Here is a 24,400-nt window from a genome sequence, read left to right as displayed (position 1 = left end):
AGAACTCAAAAAGATTTTTCTCAGGAAATGGAAGTACAGCACTGTGGTGGCTTATCCTAAAGGATTGGCACATGGGTGGAAGATAGATTTAAATATTCAGATTATTAATATTCTCCTTCCCAAATACAAAATAGTTTTATATCTACTGTTGCTGAATTTTTGTTTTTTAAAAAATTTTCTCAACCACGAGTCTTTGCAAATTAAATGACCCCTAAGGTAGAACTGTATGTTAATGCTATTTGTCAAAAGTTAATTTATAGAAAATATTTTCCATCATAGCATAATGTCCACTGTGGTTATATATTTATGATACATATTTTATTATTGTTGGGGAATGTAATTCTGTGCAACCATAGAAATAAAGTCTAAATCAGATGGGTAAATCCTGGATTAATTTTGCTTGGATAAAGAAATTAATGCTCAGCCACAACCAGGTGAGTGGGCCCTGATTGTGGGTAGGTTGGTGATTGGATGGTTACAGGAATATGTAAGTTTTTGCCAGCATATTTTTTTATTTTTTATTTTCTATTTTTTTTTTAAGCATATGTGCTGCTGAAGTGAGCACTTGCCAGTATGCTTCTAACCACCCACCCTTACTTGCTGTATGTGGACACATGGTCTCTTGAGGTTTATTTATTTGGGGATTGGTTGTCCTCTCTTATGTTCCAATTAAACATTAACATTTTTTTATTATGAAAAATTTTAAACATTCATACGAGAGAGAATATACAGTACAATGAATACCCCACCTGCCCCTGCCTAGTATACTCTTCAGTAGTTACTAACACTTTGCCATCTTGGTTTCATATCCCCATTTTTTTCTTGGTGTTACTGGAATATTTTGAAGCACCCCAGATATTTTTTCATGCTTTTATATCTTTAAGAGAGATTTATATTTTTATTTATTTTAAAAAAGATTTTATTTATTTATGGGGGGGGAGCAGGAGAGAGAATCTGATGCAGACTCTGCTCTGAGTGCAGAGCGCAACATGGGGCTTGATGCTGCAACCGTGAAATCATGATGTGAACTAAAACCATGAGTTGGGGGCTTAACTGACTGAACCACCCAGCCACCCTGAGACAAAGGTTTTTTAAAAAGTAACCATAGTAGGGGTGCCTGAGTGGTTCAGTCTGTTAGGACTCTTGATTCTTTTTTTTTTTTTTTTAAAGATTTTATTTATTTATTTGACAGAGAGAGATCACAAGTAGGCAGAGAGGCAGGCAGAGAGAGAGGAAGGGAAGCAGGCTCCCTGCTGAGCAGCGAGCCCGATGTGGGACTCGATCCCAGGACCCTGGGATCATGACCTGAGCCGAAGGCAGCGGCTTAACCCACTGAGCCACCCAGGCGTCCCAGGACTCTTGATTTCAACTCAGGTCATGATATCACAGTCTTAGGATCAAGTACCACATTGGGCTCCCTGGTTAGTGGGAAGCCTGCTTCTCCCTCTCCCTCTGCCTCTCCCCTCACTGATGCTCTCCCTTGTGCGTTTGCTCTCCCTCTCTCTCTTTGAAATTAAAAAAAAAAAAAAAAGAAAAGTAACCACAATAGCATTATCATGCCTTGTGCAATGGCAATAATTCTTTACTGTTACTTAGTTTCTTTTTTTTTTAAGTTAGGATCTAAATAATCATGTGATTACCAGATTTCAAATCTCTCAATCTGTAAAAGTACCCTTATTACATTTATCGGCTGTGTGCATCCTTATGGTGTCCTTTAACATGTTTTTCTATTACCCGTAGTTTTTGGAGACTGGTAGTTACATCAGACTCCTACTCCAGTTTTTTTATTGATTACCTATTGCATCATGTCAGGGGGGAAATACCAGGTTCTTTTATTTTAGTGATAGCAAATTTAACCAGTAATTATGGTGTAGTCAATCCTGACTATGGTGTAGTCAATCCTGTAGTCTATTACACAGTTCCCCATCAACCTTTCATCTACTGATTTTAGCTGCCATTGAGGATTGTTGAATTTATTAGATAGAATTCTACTGATTATGCTGAAATACAGTTCATATGAGAAAGATAGGACAAGTACTGAGTTCTTTTCCTTAGTCAATTTTCAGATAACGAGTGGATGTCATATTGGTAATTTAACCTCCAAAGGTGATCAATAGGGACTTATTTTTTTTATGAGTTTATCTTTATATATTTGTTGTACTTTGATGCATTGCACTCGTTTTTTGTTCTTCAAGTTGCTCAAATTGCCTCATTTTTGTCCAGTGGAAGTCTTTTCAGATTGGGTTCTGTGACCTTTTGCATGATCCTGGTAATCTTTAGTAAATTCCTTGGCCCTAGCTCATTTATATACTTTTTACCTCAGTCCTGGAGCCACCATTTCTTCTGTGAGCCTTGGTTCCTTTTAGTGAAAATGATACTTAGAGACCATAATCTAGATACTAGTCGTGCTACTTATGGCTACTGGGTTGTCAGTGCTTAGGTCTTGTCATTGGACAGTTAAGATATATATATATATGTATATACATATATATACATATATGTATATACATATATATATTTATTTATTTATTTTAAAGATTTTATTTATCTGACAGAGATCACAAGTAGGCAGAGAGGCGGGGGGCAGGGGTGAAGCAGGCCCCCTGCTGAGCAGAGAGCCCGATGTGGGGCTCAATCCCAGGACCCCGAGACCATGACCCAAGCTGAAGGCAGAGGCTCAACCCACTGAGCCACCCAGGTGCCCCAAGATATATGTATTTTGTAGGAAAAAAGAACAACAAAACTTTTCAGTTCATATGGATTTTTCCAATTCATATTTAAGAGTTTTTGTTTTAAAACTTTATCACTTTTATGTTGAAAATCTTAGTTCCTAATGACATTAATGTAATAACTTATTTGCTTTATCTATTTATATATGACAGTTTCGGTAGTAATTCTGGTATTATTATAACAGTAAGACTACTAACAGTTTAAGATTTCTTTGCTTTTTTTACCCTCAGGATATATTTCAGTAAGGTGTTTGTAGTCAAAATAGTTTAGTTTAGCTTTTCTTTGTGTTTATGCCAGTCACCAATTTGGTATAGTTTTTTTACAGTTTGAGTTTCTAGAAATTATTTTTTTTTTTACTTTCTCATTTTTTAAAAAAGCAAGGCTTTACATGTTTCCAAAGTTACTGCAATGAAAGAATGTTCAAAGAGGAGTAACTTTCATTCCTGTTCTTCTTTCACCATTTCCTTTAATATGTTTAATTTTGTTGAGCCTTCAGTTTTCGATTTTGAAAATAGAAGCATACAAAACGTACTGTTTTGTGTCTTGCTGTTTCATTTAACAGTATATTCTGGAGACCATACCAGCACAGTATACAGAGTTCTTCATCATTTGCTTTGTCCTGCTATATACTACTTCATTGAACGGATGTACCACTGTTACTCAGCCACTCTTTTGATGAAGATTTAGGCTAGTTCCAGTCTTCTGCTATCACATGGATAACCTTTGCATTTTATTTTTTTATTTATTTTTTTTTAAAAGATTTTATTTATTTATTTGACAGAGAGAGATTACAAGCAGGCAGAGAGGCAGGTAGAGAGAGAGGAGGAAGCAGGCTCCCTGCTGAGCAGAGAGCCCGATGCGGGGCTCGATGCGGGGCTCGATCCCAGGACCCTGAGATCATGACCTGAGCCGAAGGCAGCGGCTTAACCCACTGAGCCACCCAGGCGCCCCACCTTTGCATTTTATTTTAACCTTCCTTTTCTATGCATGAAATGGTGAGGGATGGTGTAATCAGTGCATTGTAATTCACAGTAATTTTATATTATCATTGACTTTGCCTTGTAAAAATAAGAGTTTCAGGATTTGTTTATTTTGAGTGTGGGTATCGTTGTCATACTTGTGCTTGTGTTAGTTGACTTTAAACCTTTCTCTTTCACACCTTGAACATTAATTTGCTATTTTTGGGAAAATGCTTAAACTTCACAACAATCAGAAAATAAATGATAGCTGTCTTATTTTGTTTAAGCTGTTGTTCCTGAAGAAAACTGAGTTTCTCTTTCTCTTTTTTTAAGCTGAGTTTCCTCTTTGGTGTGTTTTGATTTTGGTCTGGTGGTAATTTATTCTAGGAACTTTCTGAGTTGCTATATTCATTGTGTTATCAAAATAAAAATCCAGCCCATGTAGATTTTTTTACAGTTATAACAGCAAAAAACTTACTTCTGAAACATGAAAGAATGAAATTATTTTCAGAAGCATTTTTAATATTAACACCAAAGAAAGCAGGTGTTTATGGAAGAGAAATATCCTGAATTACTATCTTTGTGTATGAAAAGAGAAATACCTTCTATCTCATGTGTGTAGATCTCATCACATCACATGTTTTACTTTCATTGTTTTAATTTGAAGCTGGGTTTTAAGCTAATTTGCATCAGGGTCTATAACCACATGAAGGAACTGACCGCCATCTATTTTCATGTTTCTGTTTAATGTGGTTAAGCAAAAGTAGGACTGGAAGGCTAAGTATTCAGTCTGGTAAAATACAGGGTAGGTACAGCTTTTTAAACATTCACTACTTTATATCCTGTAGTCTGTCTATAGTAAGCCATCTCCCTCAGACTTAGTATTCCACATTGCTTTCAGTAGAGTATTTCTTCATAGAAGAATCTAGTCTGAAGTTTGGGGGTGGGGAATCCAAAACCTAGTGATTTCTTGCATATAGGTTGGGAATTTCTTTAGACACAAGATCAGCAGGACTGTTATTCTCTATTTCATGATACAACTGCTTCTGTTGCTAGGCAAATAATTTACTAGTACACTGAATCAAAATACGTTTCTCTGAAACTTTTTGCTCTTTGCTCCCATTTCTTTGTAATAGCTAATAAATATTTGATTTAAAGAGCAAGGGCTCTGCATCAAAAAGCCTGGATACTTGGCTCTGTCACTTTGCTACTGTGATGTTAGGTTTCTTCATTTGCAAAATGGGAATACAAATAGTATACCCTTGGTAGTTTGAGGATTGCAGATGAACTAGATGTTTGTAAAGCATATAACCTGGTATCCCCAAGATAGAAAATACTCTGTTAGCTGCTGATAGTGGTGATGGTGGTCTAGTAATGGGCTATATAAGACAATAGTATAATGTGACCAGCTCACGAAGAACTTATCCTCAACTCTTTCTGTTGTGATTCATTGGCTGGTACTAAAATTGAATTTCAATATTTACACATTTCTGTCTTTTGAAGGTTGTTTAGTAATGGGTACCCCCTCCCACATCTACCCAATGAGGAAAATAAAACCGGTAATTTAAGAGATTTAACTCCCAATAGTAAATAAATAGTGAAACTGATTTGTATATAATAGGCCCTAAAATGTTCAAATTAGATCACCACACATTCTAATTTATGGGTTTTGGAAAAAGCAGATTGCTTGAAGGGGAGAACATAATTCACTTTATGCAGGTGTTCCTGTAAATCAATTTGGAAGACAAATTTAGAAACATTTCAAGTAAATATGTAATTGTTAACATTTGGGATGATATTCTTACCTTTCCTCACTGACTGTGGAACTCCACAAGGACACATTTAAGATCATCTGTGTTTGTTTACAAAGTGATTGCTTGTTTAAAGAAAATAAGTTATTAGCTTTACTCAGTATCATATGTAGACACTATGTTAAAATAAAGTTTCAATTCTTGGGATATGAGAGTGGTTGATGAGTATGACACTGGGGGGGGGAGAGTTGTTATTTTAATCTGTATATATCAGAGATAGTGTTTGAATTAAATTATTTCCTCTGAGAATACTCTTGCCTTTAATTTTAATAACATTTCACTAATTTTTTTCTAGATTTAATCTGTTAGGAGCTCTCTGTATGTTTGAGATACTATGCTAGTTGAAGATGTGGATGTAAAGCAAGTGAGAAATAATGCTTCTGTTTCTCAGCTCCATTGGCACTGGTTCAGGTTAGCGTATTCATCCCAAAGTGCTTTGCCTAAAGTTTCCAGGCCTTTCATAAAAAGCAGGGTGGTATTCATGACTTTATTGTTTACATAAATTACGTATATTTCTCATGGATGTTTTAATTCACTTGTCCTCTTGGGTCCTATGTTTTGGATGAGAGAGTATGGCAGATGTTACAAATTAACTTATGGCCTGTATGGCTTGTTTTTTCCTACAGGTCACTTTTTAGGTATTTCCTTCTTTTCCTTTGAGAATTGCTTGAAATGAGAAAGTTAAAACATGGTACTATTGTTAAGGAATTTTTTTCTTTCAAAAAGTAATGAGAGTTAATGCCAGGAATGGGAATGGTCAACCCAGGTCAACCCAGATAACACAATAAAGGCAAGGATGTTACTTTTGTCTCTTTGTAACTTGAACCCTAGTTGGGAAAGCAGAAACAGTAAATAGAAGTCAAGGTTGTATGTGATTATCACTCTGCAGAGTACATGGTGTAGGGGTTGAGTTTAGTAGTAGTGTCTAGAATGGTAAGGAAAAGGCTAGCAACAGGCAGTATAGTCCTGAGTACATACTAGGTAATTGCCAAGTAAATGAAAGTGAGCTTGAAGTGGCTGAGGGGATTAAGAGGGGTTTGGGCGGGTGATATTTGTGTATGGAGGCTGGGAGAGAGGGAGGAGGATGGTAGAATGAAGGGCAGTATGAAAAATTACTTGAAGTGGAGACTGATCTATGTTTGAATTTGGAGGAGACCATTTTAACTATTGAAATTCCTTCTGGGGATTAGTGTAAAGCAAGCTTAGCAACATAGGAAAGTGGGAATGATGTTGTTGGATATTTATTATTTCCTATGTTCTGAGTAGTGTTTGGCATTTAAATGCCACTGTTGGGGCGCCTGGGTGGCTCAGTCAGTTATGCGCTTGCCTTTGGCTCCGGTCATGATCCCAGGGTCCTGGGATTGAGCCCCACATCGGGCTCCGTGTTCAGCTGGGAGTCTGTTCCTCCCTCTCTCTTTTGCTCCCCCCCAAACTTGGGCTCTCTCATGGGAGTGCCCTCTCAAAGAAGTAAAATCTTTGAAGAAATAAAATAAGATAAATGCCGCTGTCAACAAGATAAACCAACTCCTGCCCCAAGCAGTGTTGGGAAATACTCTTCAGGTTGTCATCGGAGCTTCCTTCCTTTTGTTATCAACAGTTCTCTTATCTCTTTTTGAGTTTTTATCTCTTCACAATATCCTGAATCTGGAATTTTAGTCTAACATAGGGTCTAGTTTTTCTGTAGCTTATTCTCAACACTGCCTTTCAGAATATGGAATTTGGAAAATTTAGAGGTGGCCGTGATCGTATAGTGGTTAGTACTCTGCATTGTGGAAAATTTAGAGGTAACGTTTCTCTAGCTGAGGCTCTAGGATCTCTGAGTCCATATAGCCTTTTTCTTAGATTCTTAAGGGGTGGAGATTTTGCAAGGGTATTTAAAAGTTTTTCATGTTTGATTATCTTAAGTTAAAACAGTTTTTTAGCTTTGAAATAATTTTAGACTTACAGAATGGTCAAAAATAATATAGAGATTTCCTATATACCTTCTTCACCCCAGTATGAACATTTTACCATTTATCATTTATCTTTCTGCATACACACATGCACACATTACTTTTTTTCTGAAATGTTTGATATAGTCATGATGCCTTTTTATCCTCATATCCTCCAATGTGTATTTTCTAAAAACAAAGGTATTCTCTTATATAATCACTGTGTAGTTATCAATTTTGAGAAATTAACATCAACACAATACTTTCTAACCCACGCATCTTAAAAATTATTTCGACCAGTTTGAAGTTTTAAGATTTATTTCACTTGAAAACTACCATTTTTCAGTGGTAATTTTCAAGTAAAGTAAATTTTAATATTTTAGATTCTTAAGTCAGTGCTCTTAAGTTGAGATCTAGCCTTCAATATCTGACAATATTTGATATCTCTTTTAAAAAGGCCCATATATCACTCAAATGTGAGGAACACTAACCTTGAGCATTTGAGTATATGAATTTTAGTGAGAAACCTTTAGAGTCACTCCCATGTCATCTTTTTTTTTTTTTTTTTTTTTTTTAAAGATTTTGTTTATTTATTTGACAGAGATCACAAGTAGGCAGAGAGGCAGGCAGAGAGAGGGAGAAGCAGGCTTCCCGCTGAGCAGAGAGCCCAATGCGGGGCTCGATCCCAGGACTCTGGGATCATGACCTGAGCTGAAGGCAGAGGCTTTAACCCACTGAGCCACCCAGGCGCCCCCCACCCCCTGTCATCTTTAAAGTCTTATTAAAATCAAGGTAAAGTAATTAAGTGCTGCTGATCATTTGTGGTTCAGGAGACTCAGTGAACTGAAGGCCTGGAATGAGACCTTCTAGGACCTTACTTTTAGCTTGACATCTAGAACAGGAATCCTGTCTCATTTGAGGTAAGTTCTCATCCAGATTCTTCTTAAGCGTTTCTGGTGACAAGGGAACTTCAGTGTCCTGTACAGTGACATATTCCAGTTGCAGATGCCTCACTTCTGATTTTTATAAATCAGTAAGAAAGACCAACAACTCAGTTGATTGGCAGAGGACTCGAAAAAGCACTTCCCAGCAGAAAGAAAATACCAGTGACTTAGAAACATGAAAAGCTATTATGATAGTAGAACTAAAAATGAAGCTACATGTATATGTATTGATATATAATGATATCTAAGGCTTTAAATGGAGAAAAATAAGTTATAGAAAAGTATGTTTCCTTTCGTGTATGTGTTTTCTCCTTAAAAAGAGATACATATGCTCATTTATGCACACAATTTCCAGAAGGGTGTGAAGAACTTAACTATTAGTTGCCAGTAGAGAAAGAGATCTAATTTGAGTTGTGTATCTCTTTATATTATGGATTTCCCCCTGAGTGCATGTATTTTTCAAAGACAGAAAATGAATTTAAAATGTTCAGACTTAAAATGAGCTAAAATCTGTCATTCTGTACATCACAGCCCCAACTTCTGGAGTTGTGCAAAATAAGAGTATTTTATCTCCTAAGTTTTCTGATATTTTAAAATAAATCACTATGGTCTTGTAAGTGGTCTTTTTTCCAGTGTAATAAAAGTACTTCTGTTTGGGATACCTGGGTGGCTTAGTTGGTTGAGTATCTGCCTTTGGCTCGGGTCATGATCCCCGGGTCCTGGGATTGAGTCTGGAGTCGGGCTCCTTGGTCAGTGGGGAGCCTGGTTCTCCCTCTGCCTGCAGCTCTCCCTGCTTGTGCTCTCTCTCACTCTCGACAAGTAAATAAAATCTTAAAAACAACAACAACAACAACAACAAACTTCTGTTTAACTGTATCATTTCTTGTGTGACATGGTATCCAGAATAGATTCCCTTACTATCCAGCTGTGAGTATTCATCTGTGAATATTCTCCTTTTTTTTTTTTTTTTAAGATTTTATTTATTATTTGACGGAGACACACGAGAGAGGGAGCACAAGCAGTCTCAGGACACAGGTGTCCCCATCTGCAAATATTCTTGATATGGCCAAATCTCCCACACCAAGCTTCCCTTTAGAAACTTAAGTTTTTGTGTCCTAACCAGGGAGATTGGGTAGTTAGTTGGTTGATTTTAGTAGTCATGTTATCATTGGTTCTTTGAACTTGCTATGACTATATCTCTTAATTGAGTCATTTCCACATGTACCCTGTGGCCTAGTGGAGATTTGGCACCGTGCTGACATGGACTAATCAACATTCTTTAAAGGTAGCTCTTCAGCAAGCTGCAGATACTTATACTATACGTTTTTGACAAACAACTGGCTTTAGTCTTCCTGTTTTTTCTTAATATTAGCTTTTCAAAAGAAGATTGTTTGCTAGAGAATTAAATGGCTGCTTCTGCATGCCTCTTTATTTTTCATGGTAGGGATATTGGGGACTCTGTACTCCTAGCTCTAGCTTCCATACGCTAGTTCTGTCAACCTTCCTTCAACATTATTTTTTTTTAAGGTTTTATTTATTTATTAGACAGAGAGAGAGATCACAAGTAGACGGAGAGGCAGGCAGAGAGAGAGAGAGAGAGAGAGGGAAGCAGGCTCCCTGCTGAGCAGAGAGCCCGATGCGGGACTCGATCCCAGGACCCTGAGATCATAACCTGAGCCGAAGGCAGTGGCTTAACCCACTGAGCCACCCAGGCGCCCCCTTCAACATTATTTTATACTATTTACCAAAACAAGTGTTCTTTTATTAGAAAACATTTGTGGCTGATTCTTGCTACTAATTGTGGGCTCAGAATTTTGTTTCTTCAAAAAAAGTCTTGTCTTACTGCAATGGCAGTCTGCTTCCGTGGCCACGGCTGGATGTTGTCATTTCCTGGAAATGTACCCCAGCTCTGGTGCTCTGACCATAATTTCCAATTCTTTCACCTTGCCCTTCTACCTCTCTTTCTGGTTTCCAGAAGATTTACTCTTTGAAGCTTCTAGTATCTTGCCCCTGCCCTGTTCTTTCAGTTTATCAGCTGCTTTCAGATTTCACTCTCTTCTGTTATCTGTGGGTTACTAGGTCACTCATTTATGTATTCTTGGGAATGCCTTCAGTTCTCATCTCCTTGTCATCTACCCCACTTGTCCCACCCAACTTTTTGGAGTAACTTACCAGTTGTTCCTTTAGTTGCTTCTAGATGGTTTAATGCTGCCAGCAAAAGTAGAATAAATGTGCTGACAAGCTCTATTATAAATTAATAATGTCCAGCTTTGGGCAGCAACATTGAGGATTATAGTCCGCTTCCATTTCTGTTACTTACACTTGAATTTTAACTATTTTGCTCTGTTCCTTCTCTCAATGTTCAAGTGAGGATGTGAGAGAGAAATAGAAACCAAAAGGATATGCTTGCTTTGTTTTAAAATTTAACCATGTCTTCACTCATCTATATCCCCTTCTTTCAAGATCATTCCCTTCAGTCTGTTGTAGTGATTCCATATTTTTTTCTGTGATCTAAACAACTTGTTTGCTCCCCTGCTCTATTTATGATGAGGGAGGGAGGCAAGATACAGAATGGCTTGTATGGTATGATTGCTATACTTGAAAACAAAGATCTTTGTTTATCCTTCTCCTCCCCACCACCATCACATACACAGAAGAAGCATTGGAAGGCTTTTCACACCAAGGTATTAATAGAAGTTGTCTCTGGATGTTGGATTGTAGACTTTTCCTTTTGCTTGTTTGTAATTTGATCTTTCTCTATTAACATGGCATGCCTTTACAGTGAGAAAATTTTATATTCCCCATATTTTCTGTACATGCCTATATTATTATTATAAACATTTTATTATCATGTTCTGGGAAATGTCTTGCCATCTCTGTTAAGCAGTTCTCTGATTTCTGAAATGGATCATTATTCCCCCCCACCCCCACCGAATCCTACTTCTGTAATGTTTCACCAGCTTTTGATCATGTGATGATGCTGATTATAGTTTGTCAGGATTATCTAGTTCATTTGCTGGTCCAAAGTAGAACTGCTGAGGCTTAGGAAAGAGTTCTGGTCACCTCAGTATTTCCAGCACTCCTGTATGGATATAGATGGATACAAGCATGGGACAAGCATGAACATTCTTTTTTTTTTTTTTTTTTTAAAGATTTTATTTATTTGACAGAGAGAGAGATCACAAGTAGGCAGAGAGGCAGGCAGAGAGAGAGAGGGGAGGAAGCAGGCTCCCTGCAGAGCAGAGAGCCTGACGCAGGGCTTGATCCCGAACCCTGGGATCATGACCTGAGCCGAAGGCAGAGGCTTTAACCCACTGAGCCACCCAGGCGCCCCAAGCATGAACGTTCTTAAATATACACTGAAAAGGAGAGTACAAATATGAATGACATTCCAAATGCTTGGGTGTGTCCAGGTACCTTTGATGTTCTTGAAAAAATTCCACATGGTACTAATTTAAATCAAATCTTTTTTTTTTTTTTTTAAGATTTTATTTATTTATTTGACAGAGAGGCAGCTAGAGAGGGAACACAAGCAGGGGGAATGGGAAAGGGAAAAACCGGCCCCCCACTGAGCAGGGAGCCTGACCCCGTGCCTATCCTAGGACCCTGGGATCATGACCCAAGCCAAAGGCAGATGCCCCAACCACTGAGCCACCCAGGTGTCCCCAAATCTAGAATGTCGTAGGTTGTAAGACACAACTATCCTATGAACCACTAAGAAAGGAAAAAATGCTGCTTGTCAAACTATGATGTTATCGATGGTGTGATGCAGAAGTATTATATGTGGGGAAAATGTACATCACAGAATTAATGAAATACAGTTGTTCTAAGGTTGCATCTGTGAAGTTTTTAGTGGTTTTGGAGTAGAAGAAAGTGTTTAACCTCAACTCTGATTCAGATCTCATCCATGTATTGCCAACTTTTTCCCCCCTTCATTGTTTGGGTTTTGTATGGCTACGTAGACATTGGTGAATAGACTGAGTTATGATGGAGTCAGGCCTACATTTGGAGACAGGATTTTTGTACATTTCTTTTAAGGGGCATTTAAAATAGATTATTATATTCCAGTCTTGCCATATAGCCTATAGAGTGGCCTGCCTAAAGTACTAATCTGGCTGTCATCACCTAAAGCCCTTTTTGTAGCTTCCCTTTCCCCAGTATGCCTTGGTGCACTGGTGTATACCAGACTTAGGGCTTTTGATTCCACAGTCTCAGGACACAGTGTGGTTAGCTTTGTTAGAACATAAGTGTGTGCTCAGAGAGCCACAGGCTGTGACCTTGAATAGAGTATATACCTTGTAATCAGCAAAGGGACTGTTGAATGGACACCACAAAGGATTAAGAACACCTAATCTGTAAGATAAAATCTATTTGGCCTCATGAGAAACTGGCCTTTGGACCTGGCTACTGCCCCCTACTTCACCTAATTATTGGCTTCTTTCTGCCTTATACTTTATACTCAGGTAATGTTGAACTGTTTATAGTTTTCTAATGCATGTTGTTCAGTGTTTTCATTTCTGTGCCTTTGTGGAGACTCTCCCTCTGCTTAGAATCTCCCTACAGGTATATTCTTCAGAAACTACTCTTCTTTTAGGAAGGATTCTTCGCTTTCCTATCTTTCTACTAAACTGAGCTATCTCCCTCTTTGCTGTTACACTGTACATATTTCTATCCTTGTATATTTTATTATGTTGGAATTAACTTTTGTAACAAAATTATATTTTGTATTTATAGGACACTGTAGGCTTCTTAAGGGCAGGCACTCTGCTTTATTCACCTTTTTATTTCACAGTTCGTGGTGCTATCTTCAATAAATATTTGCTATACCAAATGTAATTGAAACTTTACCGAATACCATATTGAATAGGTTGTAGGTATCCTAGGTTTTAATAAAAAACAACTTTGATTTCAATTGGTTTTAAGTATTTACGATTTCTGTTTATTCTTTTGCATGCTTTCTTGGCTGGATGGCAATAGAGAAGAAGAAAATGAGGTAAGTATAATTTTAACTAGTTATTCAGTAATTATTGGATTAAAAATTCAGAATTGAATTGTGAGGTCGAGCCCCACATCAGACTCTGAGGAGCTGGACATGGACCCTGCTTAAGGTTTTCTCTCTCTCTCCCTGCTTTCGTGTGTGTGTTTGCTTTCTCAAACAAAAAACAAAACCCCCCACAATAACTCAGAATTTACCTATCTTTTTTTTTTTTTTTTTAAGTTTTTATTTTTAAAGTAATCTCTACACCCAATGTGGGGCTCAAATTCAACAACCCTGAGACCAAGAGTTGCTCACTCTACCAACTGCACCAGACAGGCAACCCTAGCTATCATTTTGAATGTGAAATGAAGTAATTGTTTTTGCTGAATTTTAAGATCTGTAGTAACTCATCCAGTGAGGAACGCTTTATATCTTGAGAAAACGGTTTTTAAACTTTGGAGCTTCAGAAGCTTTAGGCAAGATAGAGGAGACTGGCAGATCTGGAGACAGCATTTTCCCTGTTTTTATGTATTGAGCTACCATGTAAGATGTCATTTTTCAAGTGGACTCCGTTTCTTAAAAGTATTTGAAGACCACTGCTCTATGATAATGCGTGAGGAAACATTTACTTTCCCACTTGAATTGTTACTGTATAATACTGAAAACTCATTTCAGATTTTACTATATTGAAAGGGAAAACTTGTTCTCTTAAACAGTGAGAGTTGATTAAAGAATATCAATTAGAAAAGTGTTGCAGATGGCCAGTGTACCATCTTTAATCTAGGCTTGAGGGTGATAGAGTTTTCTGATGTTCTCTTTACCACCAAGGTTATGCCTTAAACTTCTAAAGCCCACTATTTCCTTTGGTGGTTTGGCAAAAAAGGGAGGGAAAAATCTTCTTAGATGTATACTTTGTGGTTCATACTCATACAGTAGAATTGGACTATAAATTAGCATGGCCTGAGTATGTGAGGCCCAGGCAGAGACAGTGGTAGTGTGCAAGGGCGGATTAATTTACAGGAAGCAGAAAAGTCAGGTCCTCATTTGCTTACCTCATCTGTAAAATAAGATGGGAGACTGCTGGTACAGACCAGTGGTTTTCAAATCTGGAAAGTCCATTGGAATTGCCTCAGATGCTTAGTTCCCCAAAATAAACCAAACAAAACATACTTTCTTGCCTTACCTTAGAACCAGTGAATTGCTGTTCCTTGGAGTTTTGTCGCAGATCCATATTTTACCAAGCACCTAAGTGATTCTGTGTGATGTCAGGAGACCACTAGTTATAATGACTTCTCTATTTCTTCTCAGTTAGGACACAGGACTAGACTATTCTCATTGAGTTGTTAGTTATTGCTCTCTATCTGCTTGTCTTTTTGTGTTGTGTCTTGAATTACATAGGATTTTTTTTTTTCATTTTTGAAAATTCTGCCTGGGGGGAACAATTATAAAATGGATAAATTCTTTGTGTAATAGACAAGAATAGAAAAATATGGGTAATTGTTGAAACTGAGGTGTGTACTTAGGATTTTTTATACTATCCTCTATACTTTAAGTATGTTTGAAATTTTCTATAATAAAGAAGAGCTTATCTAGCTTAGTGAAATTCATACTGTCCTTAAAAAGGACTTTTCATTTTTCTGACATTTTAAACTGTGATACTAGTCATTTGAAAGTAACTTTATTGTTGTAGTAACTGCTTGTTTTGTTCATTATAGGCAAAGATTGAAAATGTGCAGAAAACAGGTTTCATCAAAGGACCAATGTTCAAAGGTGTTGCTTCTAGTCGATTTTTACCCAAAGGCACCAAGACTAAAGTTAATTTGGAGGAACAGGGACGACAGAAGGTGTCTTTCAGTTTCAGCCTTACAAAGAAAACTTTGCAGAACAGGTTTCTGACTGCACTTGGCAATGAAAAGCAAAATGATACTCCAAACTCCCCAGCTGGACCTCTTCAAGTAGACTTGACCCCTAAAATTAAAATGGACATTGGAGATACCTTATCTACTACCGAAGAATCTTCCCCACCAAAATCAAGGGTAGAATTGGGCAAAATTCATTTTAAGAAACATCTGCTTCATGTGACATCCAGGCCACTGCTGACCTCTCCACCTCCTCCCATAGCACCATTACCAGCAGTCATAGCAGAATCAACAACTGTAGACTCGCCACCCTCATCTCCACCTCCACCACCTCCACCTCCTCAGGCCACAACACCCTCACCACCAGCACCAGTAACAGAGCCAGTGGCCTTGCCACACACACCAATCCCAGTTCTGATGACAGTACCAGTAGATGTAGCAGTTAGAGCACTGAAGGAACCACCAGTTACAACTGTACCAGAATCTTCAGAAGTGGACACTAAGCAGGAGGCTTCTGTATCTAATAGTTCAGAAGAACACATAACTCAAAATTTGAATGAGCAAGTAGATATTCCCTCACAAAAAGAGGATTCCCATATTGGGAAGGAAGAAGAAATTCCAGATAGTTCTAAGAGTAATCTGGGCTCCAAAAAAACAGGTTCTAAGAAGAAATCCTCGCAATCTGAAGGCACCTTTCTTGCTTCAGAATCTGATGAAGATTCTGTACGGACTTCCTCAAGTCAAAGATCACATGATTTAAAATTTTCAGCAAGCATTGAAAAGGAAAGAGATTCAAAAAAGAGCTTAGCACCTTTAAAAAATGAGGATTTAGGGAAATCTTCACGGTCTAAAACAGAGAGAGATGATAAATATTTTAGCTACTCAAAACTTGAAAGAGATACTCGGTATATATCTTCTCGATGTAGATCAGAGAGAGAGCGAAGGCGGAGCAGATCTCGTTCCAGATCTGACAGAGGCTCTAGAACTAGTTTATCCTATTCCCGGTCAGAGCGATCCCATTATTACGACTCTGATCGTCGCTACCATCGGAGTTCCCCTTATCGAGAGAGGGCACGCTATTCTCGGCCATATACAGATAACAGAGCTCGAGAGAGTTCTGACTCAGAAGAGGAGTATAAGAAGACCTACTCAAGGCGCACCTCCTCTCATTCCTTCTCTTACAGAGACCTAAGGACATCATCCTATTCTAAATCTGATAGGGACTGCAAAACTGAGTCCTCTTACTTAGAGATGGAGAAGAGAGGAAAGTATTCTTCCAAATTAGAAAGAGAATCAAAAAGGACTTCAGAAAATGAAGCAATGAAAAGATGTTGTTCTCCCCCTAATGAACTGGTATTCCGACGGGGGTCATCCTATTCCAAGCATGATAACAGTGCTTCCCGTTACAAATCTACCCTTTCAAAATCTATATCCAAGTCTGATAAATTTAAAAATTCTTTCTGTTGTACAGAATTAAATGAGGAAATCAAACCGTCTCAGTCTTCTAATTTACAGGCTCCTTGTTCAAAAGGTAGTGATTTAAGAATGATTAGTAAAATTCCTGAAAGAGAAAAGACTGGGTCTCCATCTCCATCAAATCGATTAAATGATTCACCTACTTTTAAAAAGCTAGATGAATCACTTATTTTTAAATCTGAATTTATAGGACATGATAGCCATGATAGTATTAAGGAATTAGACTCTTTATCTAAGGCGAAGAATGATCAATTAAGAAGTTATTGCCCCATAGAATTAAATATAAATGGATCTCCTGGGGCAGAATCTGATTTGGCAACATTTTGCACTTCTAAAGCTGACACTGTTTTGATGTCTTCTGATGATAGTGTGACTGGATCGGAGGTGTCCCCTTTGGTCAAAGGATGCATGCTTCCATCAAATGGATTTCAGAATGTTAATAGATGTAAAGAAAAAGACTCGGATGATAGTTGCATGCTGCATAGTAAGTCAGGAAGCCCATTTAGAGAAGCAGAACCTCTGGTGTCACCACACCAAGATAAACTTACGTCTTTGCCGGTTATGACTATAGATTATTCTAAAACTGTAATTAAAGAACCAGTCGATATGACAGTTTCTTGCTGTAAAACCAAAGATTCAGATATATGCTGTACTTCAAATGACAAGAACCCTTCATTGCATCATTCTGAAGCTGAAAAGATTGAGCCTTCAGTTATGAAGATTTCTTCAAATAGCTTTATGAATGTGCATTTGAAATCAAAAACAGTTATATGTGATAATAGAAATCTGACAGATCAGCACTCAAAATTTGCATGTGAAGAATATAAGCAGAATGTTGGTAGCACTAGTTCGGCTTCTGTTAACCATTTTGATGATTTATATCAACCTATTGAGAGTTCAGGCATTGCTTCATCTCTTCCAAGTCTTCCACCAGGAATAAAAGTGGACAGTTTAACTCTGTTGCAATGTGGAGAGAACACATCTCCGGTTTTGGATGCTGTGCTAAAGAGTAAAAGCACAGAGTTTTTAAAGCATGCAGAGAAAGAAACAGTAGCAGAAGTAGGTAGCGGCCTGCCTGATTCAGGAAGAGGATTTGCTTCTTGGGAAAATAGGCATAATAATGGGTTGTCTGGGAAATGTGTGCAAGAGGCTCAAGAAGAAGGGAATTCCATATTGCCTGATAGAAGAGGAAGAGCAGAAATCTCTTTAGATGAAGAAGGAGGAAGAGGACATGTGCATACCTCTGATGATTCAGAAGTTGTATTTTCGTCTTGTGACTTGAATTTAACCATGGAAGACAGTGATGGTGTAACATACACCTTAAAATGTGACAGTAGTGGGCATGCCTCAGAGATTGTATCTACTGTCCATGAAGATTATTCTGGTTCTTCTGAAAGTTCAAGTGATGAAAGTGACTCTGAAGATACAGATTCTGATGATAGCAGTATTCCAAGAAACCGTCTTCAGTCTGTTGTGGTAGTGCCAAAGAATTCTACTTTGCCTATGGAAGAAACCAGTCCTTGTTCTTCTCGGAGTAGTCAGAGTTACAGACACTATTCTGACCACTGGGAAGATGAGAGATTGGAGTCAAGGAGACATTCATATGAGGAAAAATTTGAGAGTGTAGCAAGCAAACCCTGTTCTCAAACCGAGAAGTTCTTCCATCATAAAGGGACAGAGAAGAATCTGGAAGTTTCTTTCTCACAGCCTAGCAGAAAACAAATAGATAATCACCTATCTGAAATTGCTCATCCTCAGAGTGATGGGGTTGATAGTACAAGTCATACAGATGTGAAATCTGACTTTCTAGGTCATCCAAATTCTGAGGAAACCACAAAAGCCAAAATAGCTTCTAGGCAGCAGGAAGAGCTGCCAGTTTATTCTTCTGATGATTTTGAAGATGTCCCAAGTAAGTCTCGGCAACAGATCACTTTCCCTAACAGGCCGGATAGTCGACTGGGAAGAACAGAGTTGAGTTTTTCTTCTTCTTGTGAGCGAGTGGATAGTTTCCGTTCATCAGAAGAGCTCCGAAACCTAGGGTGGGAATTCTCTCAACAAGAAAAGCCTACTACCACGTATCAACAACCTGACAGCAGCTATGGAGCCTGTGGTGGACACAAGTATCAGCAAAGTGCAGAGCATTATGGTGGGACACGTAATTACTGGCAAGGCAATGGCTACTGGGATCCAAGATCAGCAGGTAGACCTCCTGGAACTGGGGTTGTGTATGATCGAATTCAAGGGCAGGTACCAGATTCCCTAACAGATGACCGTGAAGAGGAGGAGAATTGGGATCAACGTGGAGGATCTCATTTTTCAACGCAGTCCAGTAAGTTTTTTCTGTCCCTTCAGAAGGACAAGGGGTCAGTGCAAGCACCTGAAATAAGCAGCAATTCCATTAAGGAGTCTTTAACTGTGAATGAAAAGAAAGAACTTTCAAAAAACTTAGAAAAAAATGATATGAAAGATAGAGGGCCTCCAAAAAAAAGGAGACAGGAATTGGAAAGTGATTCTGAAAGTGAAGGTGAACTTCAGGACAGAAAGAAAGTTCGAGTGGCAGTAGAGCCCGGGGAAACAGCAGTGCCTCCGGGCTCAGCCCTGGTTGGGCCTTCTTGTGTCATGGAGGACTTCAGGGACCCACAGCGATGGAAGGAATATGCCAAGCAAGGGAAGATGCCTTGTTACTTCGATCTGATTGAAGAAAATGTTTATTTAACAGAAAGGTAAGCTTGCTTAATACTTGTGCAGCAAATTTTAACCTCTTTTTGTAAAAAAAAAAAAAAAAAAAAAAAAAAAAAAAATCAGCTTTCAATGATTCACGTTATATGAGGTCAATTGTATGAAATACAGGTTTGTGATAAGATATACATCAAACAATTGAAAAAGTATTTACCTATTTAGATTTGATGTCATAGGGTCCTTCCCTCAGTATCCATCCCCCCCTGCCCAGGAAGGTGATGTCTAATTATTTTTTATTTGAGGGGGGAGTCTCATTACCTTTTGGGTTCTGAAAGTATGATTTAGGCCAGCCCTATTTTTCTTAAATTCCTTTTGCATGTGTAACTATGATGAACAATGAAATAAAATCTCAGCAAAATAGTCTGCTCTTAGAAAAAGAAAAATGTAATTGTGCTTGATTTTTTTTTTTTTTTTTTCCTTTTCAAAAATGCTCAGAATGAAGTATCTTTGAAAGGTACTTCATAAAACTGGAACTAGACTAGAACACCATTTTCTGTCTGGTCTTTTAGTCTATTGCTAATAGATTAAATGATTAAATTTGGTAATAGCATAACCACTATTTTAGAATTAAATGATAAAATGGTTTACTACAGATCCCTAACAAGAAGCAAGTATAATGAGAACAGGAGTAATGAAACATAGTCCTCCAAAGCAGAGCTGCACAGCCTGCTTTCTTTCATCTTTCCTCGACAGTCCTCTTGTTTTCCCAATATAAATATGTGTTGAATGTGCCTTTTTAAACAAAAAAACCTGTAGTCTTTCCTTTTGCAAATTTCTCTTCTACCTAAGACTCTACCTAGCCATCATCCTTTTAAGTGTTAAAAAATTTTTTTATAATGAAATTTTTTTTCACTGTGGTTAAGGTAAAGTTAAAATTAGGTCTCATGAGAAGTTTTTCGCATTTAAACAAAAAAGCTTTTTTGGGGCTCCTGGGTTCAGTTAGTTGAGCATCCGACTCTTGTTTTTTTTTTTTTTTTTGTTTTTTTTTTTTTAAAGATTTTATTTATTTATTTGACAGAGAGAGATCATAAGCAGGCAGAGAGGCAGGTAGAGAGAGAGGAGGAAGCAGGCTCCCCGCTGAGCAGAGAGCCCGATGCGGGGCTCGATCCCAGGACCCTGGGATCACGACCTGAGCCGAAGGCAGCGGCTTAACCCACTGAGCCACCCAGGCGCCCCCGGACTCTTGGTTTTAATTCAGGTCATGATCTCAGGGTTGTGAGATCGAGCCCTGTGTCAGGCTTCATGATGGGCTTGGAGTCTGTTTGAGATTCTCTTTCTCCCTCTGCCCCTCTCTCTGCTCACATGTTTTCCCTCTCTCTTTCTGAATAAATAAATAAATCTTGAAAAATAAAACCCTTTTTATAATATAGAGAGTCTCTTACAGTTATAATTTACATCTAATAAATTAGGTTTAAGTTTAAAATATTGAACTTTATTTTTATTTATTTATTTATTATAAATGAAAGGTAACTGTTTATTACTGGAGAGAAAAACGTATACAAGAAAATCTAGATTCATTTTCCTCATGCACTACTTTTGTAATAAAGTTCCAGATAATCAACTTTGAAGAATTTACAAGGATAAATTTTTTTTTTTTTTGGATAAATTTTTCTTAATGCATGACCATTTACTGTATGATGGACATTTTTTCATAGAAATCAAATACGGAAACAATATATTCTTATAGTTTACAAGAAGCTTAGAACATTGTATTAACAGAAGATGGTATATTTTACTGTAAAATATTATAAAAGTGATACAATTTTGTGGCTCATATGTTTAATTACTTGATTTGAACAGGGGAATGGAAAAAAAAACCAGCAAGACAGGCCTGGCTTTTAAGATTTTTTGTATAATTCGTTCTACTTTCACATCATCTCCAATTAGCTGATACACATAAGTGACAACTGTAGAAGCCTGGATGTCCATCAACACAAATGAAGGAATAATGTTTGTTTCCAAGGCATTATATGCTCCAGTGGCAGAACCTGGGTTAATGTAGAATTTATTCTCATGCTCAAATGCTTCAAATTTGTGTGTGTGTCCTGAGATAAGAATGTCCACATCAAACTGCCTCTGCCAACAGGGCTAAGCTGGCCATATCTCCCCAAGGAATAACTTGATGCCCATGGATCAAACCAATTTTGAACTGCCCAACAGTCACAACTTTCTGTTCTGGATAATTCAGATTCTCATCGAAGTCTCCTCTCACAATATGAACATCACCGGCCAGCGTCTTGAGATAGTCATAACTCTCTTTGGTGCAAAGGTTTCCAGTACAGAGAATGTGCTGAATCTTTCCTGGCACCAGCAGTTTTTTGAATTTAGCCGGCAAACTGTTGCACCGGTGTGGGATGTGCAGGTCTCCTAATACCAATACCAACATCCTGTCACTGGGCTCCACTCAGTTACCAGCACTGCCGCCGCCTTCTTTCTCGGGCTCCCAATATTGAATATTATAAGTAGTAGTTTTTAGGAATTGCGTGAGTATTCACGAACAGGGTCTTTAAAAGACTAAAGTAAAACTAATCAACCCAGTCCTCTGGGATTTGCTCAGCAGTGAGATCCAGATACATGTAACACCATACATATAGGCTGGTGGGAACATTGGAGAGCTTTTTTGGAGTGGGAAGCATTTATATATATTCGACTTTTTTTTTTTTAAGATTTTATTTATTTATTTGACAGAGATCACAAGCAGGCAGAGAGGCAGGCAGAGAGAGAGGAGGAAACAGGCTCCCTGATGAGCAGAGAGCCCGATGCAAGGGCTCAATCCCAGAACCCTGGGATCATGACGTGAGCTGAAGGCAGAGGCTTTAACCCACTGAGCCACCCAGGTGCCCCATATTCAGCATTTTTAAAGTGCTTATTCTTATATGCTGGGCCTTTAGGAGCCACCAAGAACACAAATTTTGCAATGGTATTGAGTATAGTGAAAAAATTTTCTTAGGTTTAATGAAAATAGGGTTATCTGAATCCGTGCCCATTAGTCCTTACAAAGCGATACAAAATAAAGCTTTTGCTGATTTTTCAAAACTATAGTTCTTAAAGTACTTGTAAATAGATATATGGTTTATCTTTAGTTCCATTTCTTCAGACTGAGAATAGTCATACACTTATTAATGAATGATACCTTGAATTGATCCAGATGAGTCATTCCTGTTACTCAAACTTAGTTGAACCTGTCAGGACACTCTTCAGGTACTTTTTAAGTTGGGACTGTAATAGACCATATGTTGAAGATGAAAGCAGATTAGTTAGGAGATTAAGACAGCCGCATAGAGCAGCTGTGCTCTTCACTGTCTGATAGTTGGAGTCAGACTGCCCTAATCTTAAGAAGGCGATCTTCTTCAACCATCTTTGATTTTTTTTCCTCCCTTTTGGACCAGGGTCAGAAAGAAAGTTCAACATAAAAGGCAGGAAATAATCACATTTTCACTTTCTTTGCAATCTCTGGTGTAGGTATTTATGAACCCAGCCCGTTTTGAACAGTTTCCCTTTATACCCCCAAATCAGTCTGTGTTGAGAAAGTTTAGTCCTCTGATTATTCTGTAATGCCTTATTATTCTGTAATACAGTTCTGTAAATTATACTTCATTCTTTTTTTTAATCATTTAATTTTCTGTTAAATAAGATTTTTAGAAATGCATTGTTACTGAAAGATTCTCTGAAAGATTGAGTTAAACTCTTAATAAAAGTCTTATTTTTATAGATGCTTGGGTGGCTCAGTCTGTTAATCGTCTGACTCTTGATAATTGATTCAGGTCATGATCTCAGGGTTGTGAGAGAGAGCCCTGCATTGAGCTCTGATCTGGGCATGGAACCTGTTTAAGATTCTCTCTCTCCCTCTGTTCCTTCTCCATTGCTTATGTGTGCATATGCTCTCATGCTCTCTCTAAAAGAAAAAAAAAAACTTATTTTTTAATTTATTTTTTTAGCAACTTCTTTCCTTCCTCAGTCTCTGTGTTTTATAAATTAAATATCTTTTTTTTTCTCAACCATTATTTGCTCATCGAGGAGGACTGATTCTTTTTATTTTTTTAAGATTTTTATTTATTTATTTATTTGTCAGAGGGAACAGCAGGCAGAGAGAAGCAGGCTCCCCTCTAAGCAAGGAGCCTGATGTAGGACCCAATCCCAGGACTCCAGAATCATAACTAGCCAAAAGGCAGATGCCTAACCGACTGAGGCCCCCACACATTCCCAGGAGGACTGATTCTTTTTTTTTTTTTTTTTTAAGATTTTATTTATTTATTTGACCGAGAGAGATCACAGTAGACAGAGGCAGGCAGAGAGAGAGAGAGGGAAGCAGGCTCCCTGCTGAGCAGAGAGCCCGATGCGGGGCTCGATCCCAGGACCCTGGGACCATGACCTGAGCCGAAGGCAGTGGCTTAACCCACTGAGCCACCCAGGCGCCCAGGAGGACGGATTCTTAAACTTCATTTTAATCAGCTGTGTCACCTTTGATTCTCATTTTTCTCCTGAGCCAAATATGACTATTAACACTTGAAATTGCTCAGAATTTGAGACTTAGCTGAAATGGACTAGGAAATGAGGGCTGAGTCCAAAATGATAGACTTGAACTTACCCTATCCTCCCATTTGTCGGGGCTGAAGGTTGCCTCTCATTCTCTTTGCAACTTAAGTCTTAGTGTTTTTAGTCTCACAGATACTAGTGAGGAGATGTTTTCTTCCTTTTGAATGTTTGACTTAACCAGACTCGTTAAATGTGAAACTAAGGAGATTTAGCACATATTTGATTGTGTATGTTGTATCATTGCCAGGAGATTTCTTAAACCAATTCTTACGAAATTTTACCTAATAGAAAGAAGAATAAATCCCATCGGGATATTAAGCGAATGCAGTGTGAGTGTACACCTCTTTCTAAAGATGAAAGAGCTCAAGGTGAAATAGCATGTGGGGAAGATTGTCTTAATCGTCTCCTCATGATTGAATGGTAAGTAAATTAAAATG

General features: G+C 38.0%; 2 protein-coding genes across 4 annotated transcripts in view; one reads left to right on the top strand and one right to left on the bottom strand.

The window, feature by feature from the left end:
- The window catches only part of LOC111144347 (SET domain containing 2), a 127,311-nt gene that overhangs the window by 18,941 nt on the left and 83,970 nt on the right, over nt 1-24,400 (top strand). For all 3 annotated transcript variants that reach the window (XR_002640386.1, XR_002640387.1, XM_022498607.1), the window contains exons 2-4: nt 13,353-13,368; nt 15,069-19,411; nt 24,252-24,383. Coding sequence is in view for 1 of the 3 variants with exons in the window: in XM_022498607.1 (XP_022354315.1) it covers nt 13,353-13,368; nt 15,069-19,411; nt 24,252-24,383 (4,491 nt within the window). In the remaining 2 variants the exon portion in view is untranslated. The remainder of the gene's footprint in view (nt 1-13,352; nt 13,369-15,068; nt 19,412-24,251; nt 24,384-24,400) is intronic.
- Nucleotides 21,288-21,864, bottom strand: LOC111144348 (vacuolar protein sorting-associated protein 29-like). The gene is made up of 2 exons (XM_022498608.1): nt 21,619-21,864; nt 21,288-21,381 (listed from the first exon to the last, which is right to left on the bottom strand). Exons 1-2 carry the CDS (start codon nt 21,811-21,813, stop codon nt 21,301-21,303), a joined length of 276 nt encoding a protein of 91 aa, XP_022354316.1. The 5' UTR covers nt 21,814-21,864; the 3' UTR covers nt 21,288-21,300.

Source organism: Enhydra lutris, unplaced genomic scaffold, assembly GCF_002288905.1.
Source record: "Enhydra lutris kenyoni isolate GAN:26980312 unplaced genomic scaffold, ASM228890v2 scaffoldscaffold10, whole genome shotgun sequence".
Lineage (NCBI taxonomy): Eukaryota > Metazoa > Chordata > Mammalia > Carnivora > Mustelidae > Enhydra > Enhydra lutris.
The sequence above is the reverse complement of the archived record's forward strand: the minus strand, read 5'-3'. Positions and strand labels throughout refer to the sequence as shown.

What these genes read in the sequence shown, in the direction of transcription:
- LOC111144348 (XM_022498608.1), bottom strand. Translation starts at nt 21,813, where the DNA reads ATGTTGGTATTGGTATTAGGAGACCTGCACATCCCACACCGGTGCAAC. An exon ending in TGAGAGGAGACTTCGATGAG is followed by an intron (nt 21,382 to 21,618) that starts AATCTGAATTAT and finishes TGCCTTGGAAAC; the next exon opens with AAACATTATTCCTTCATTTG.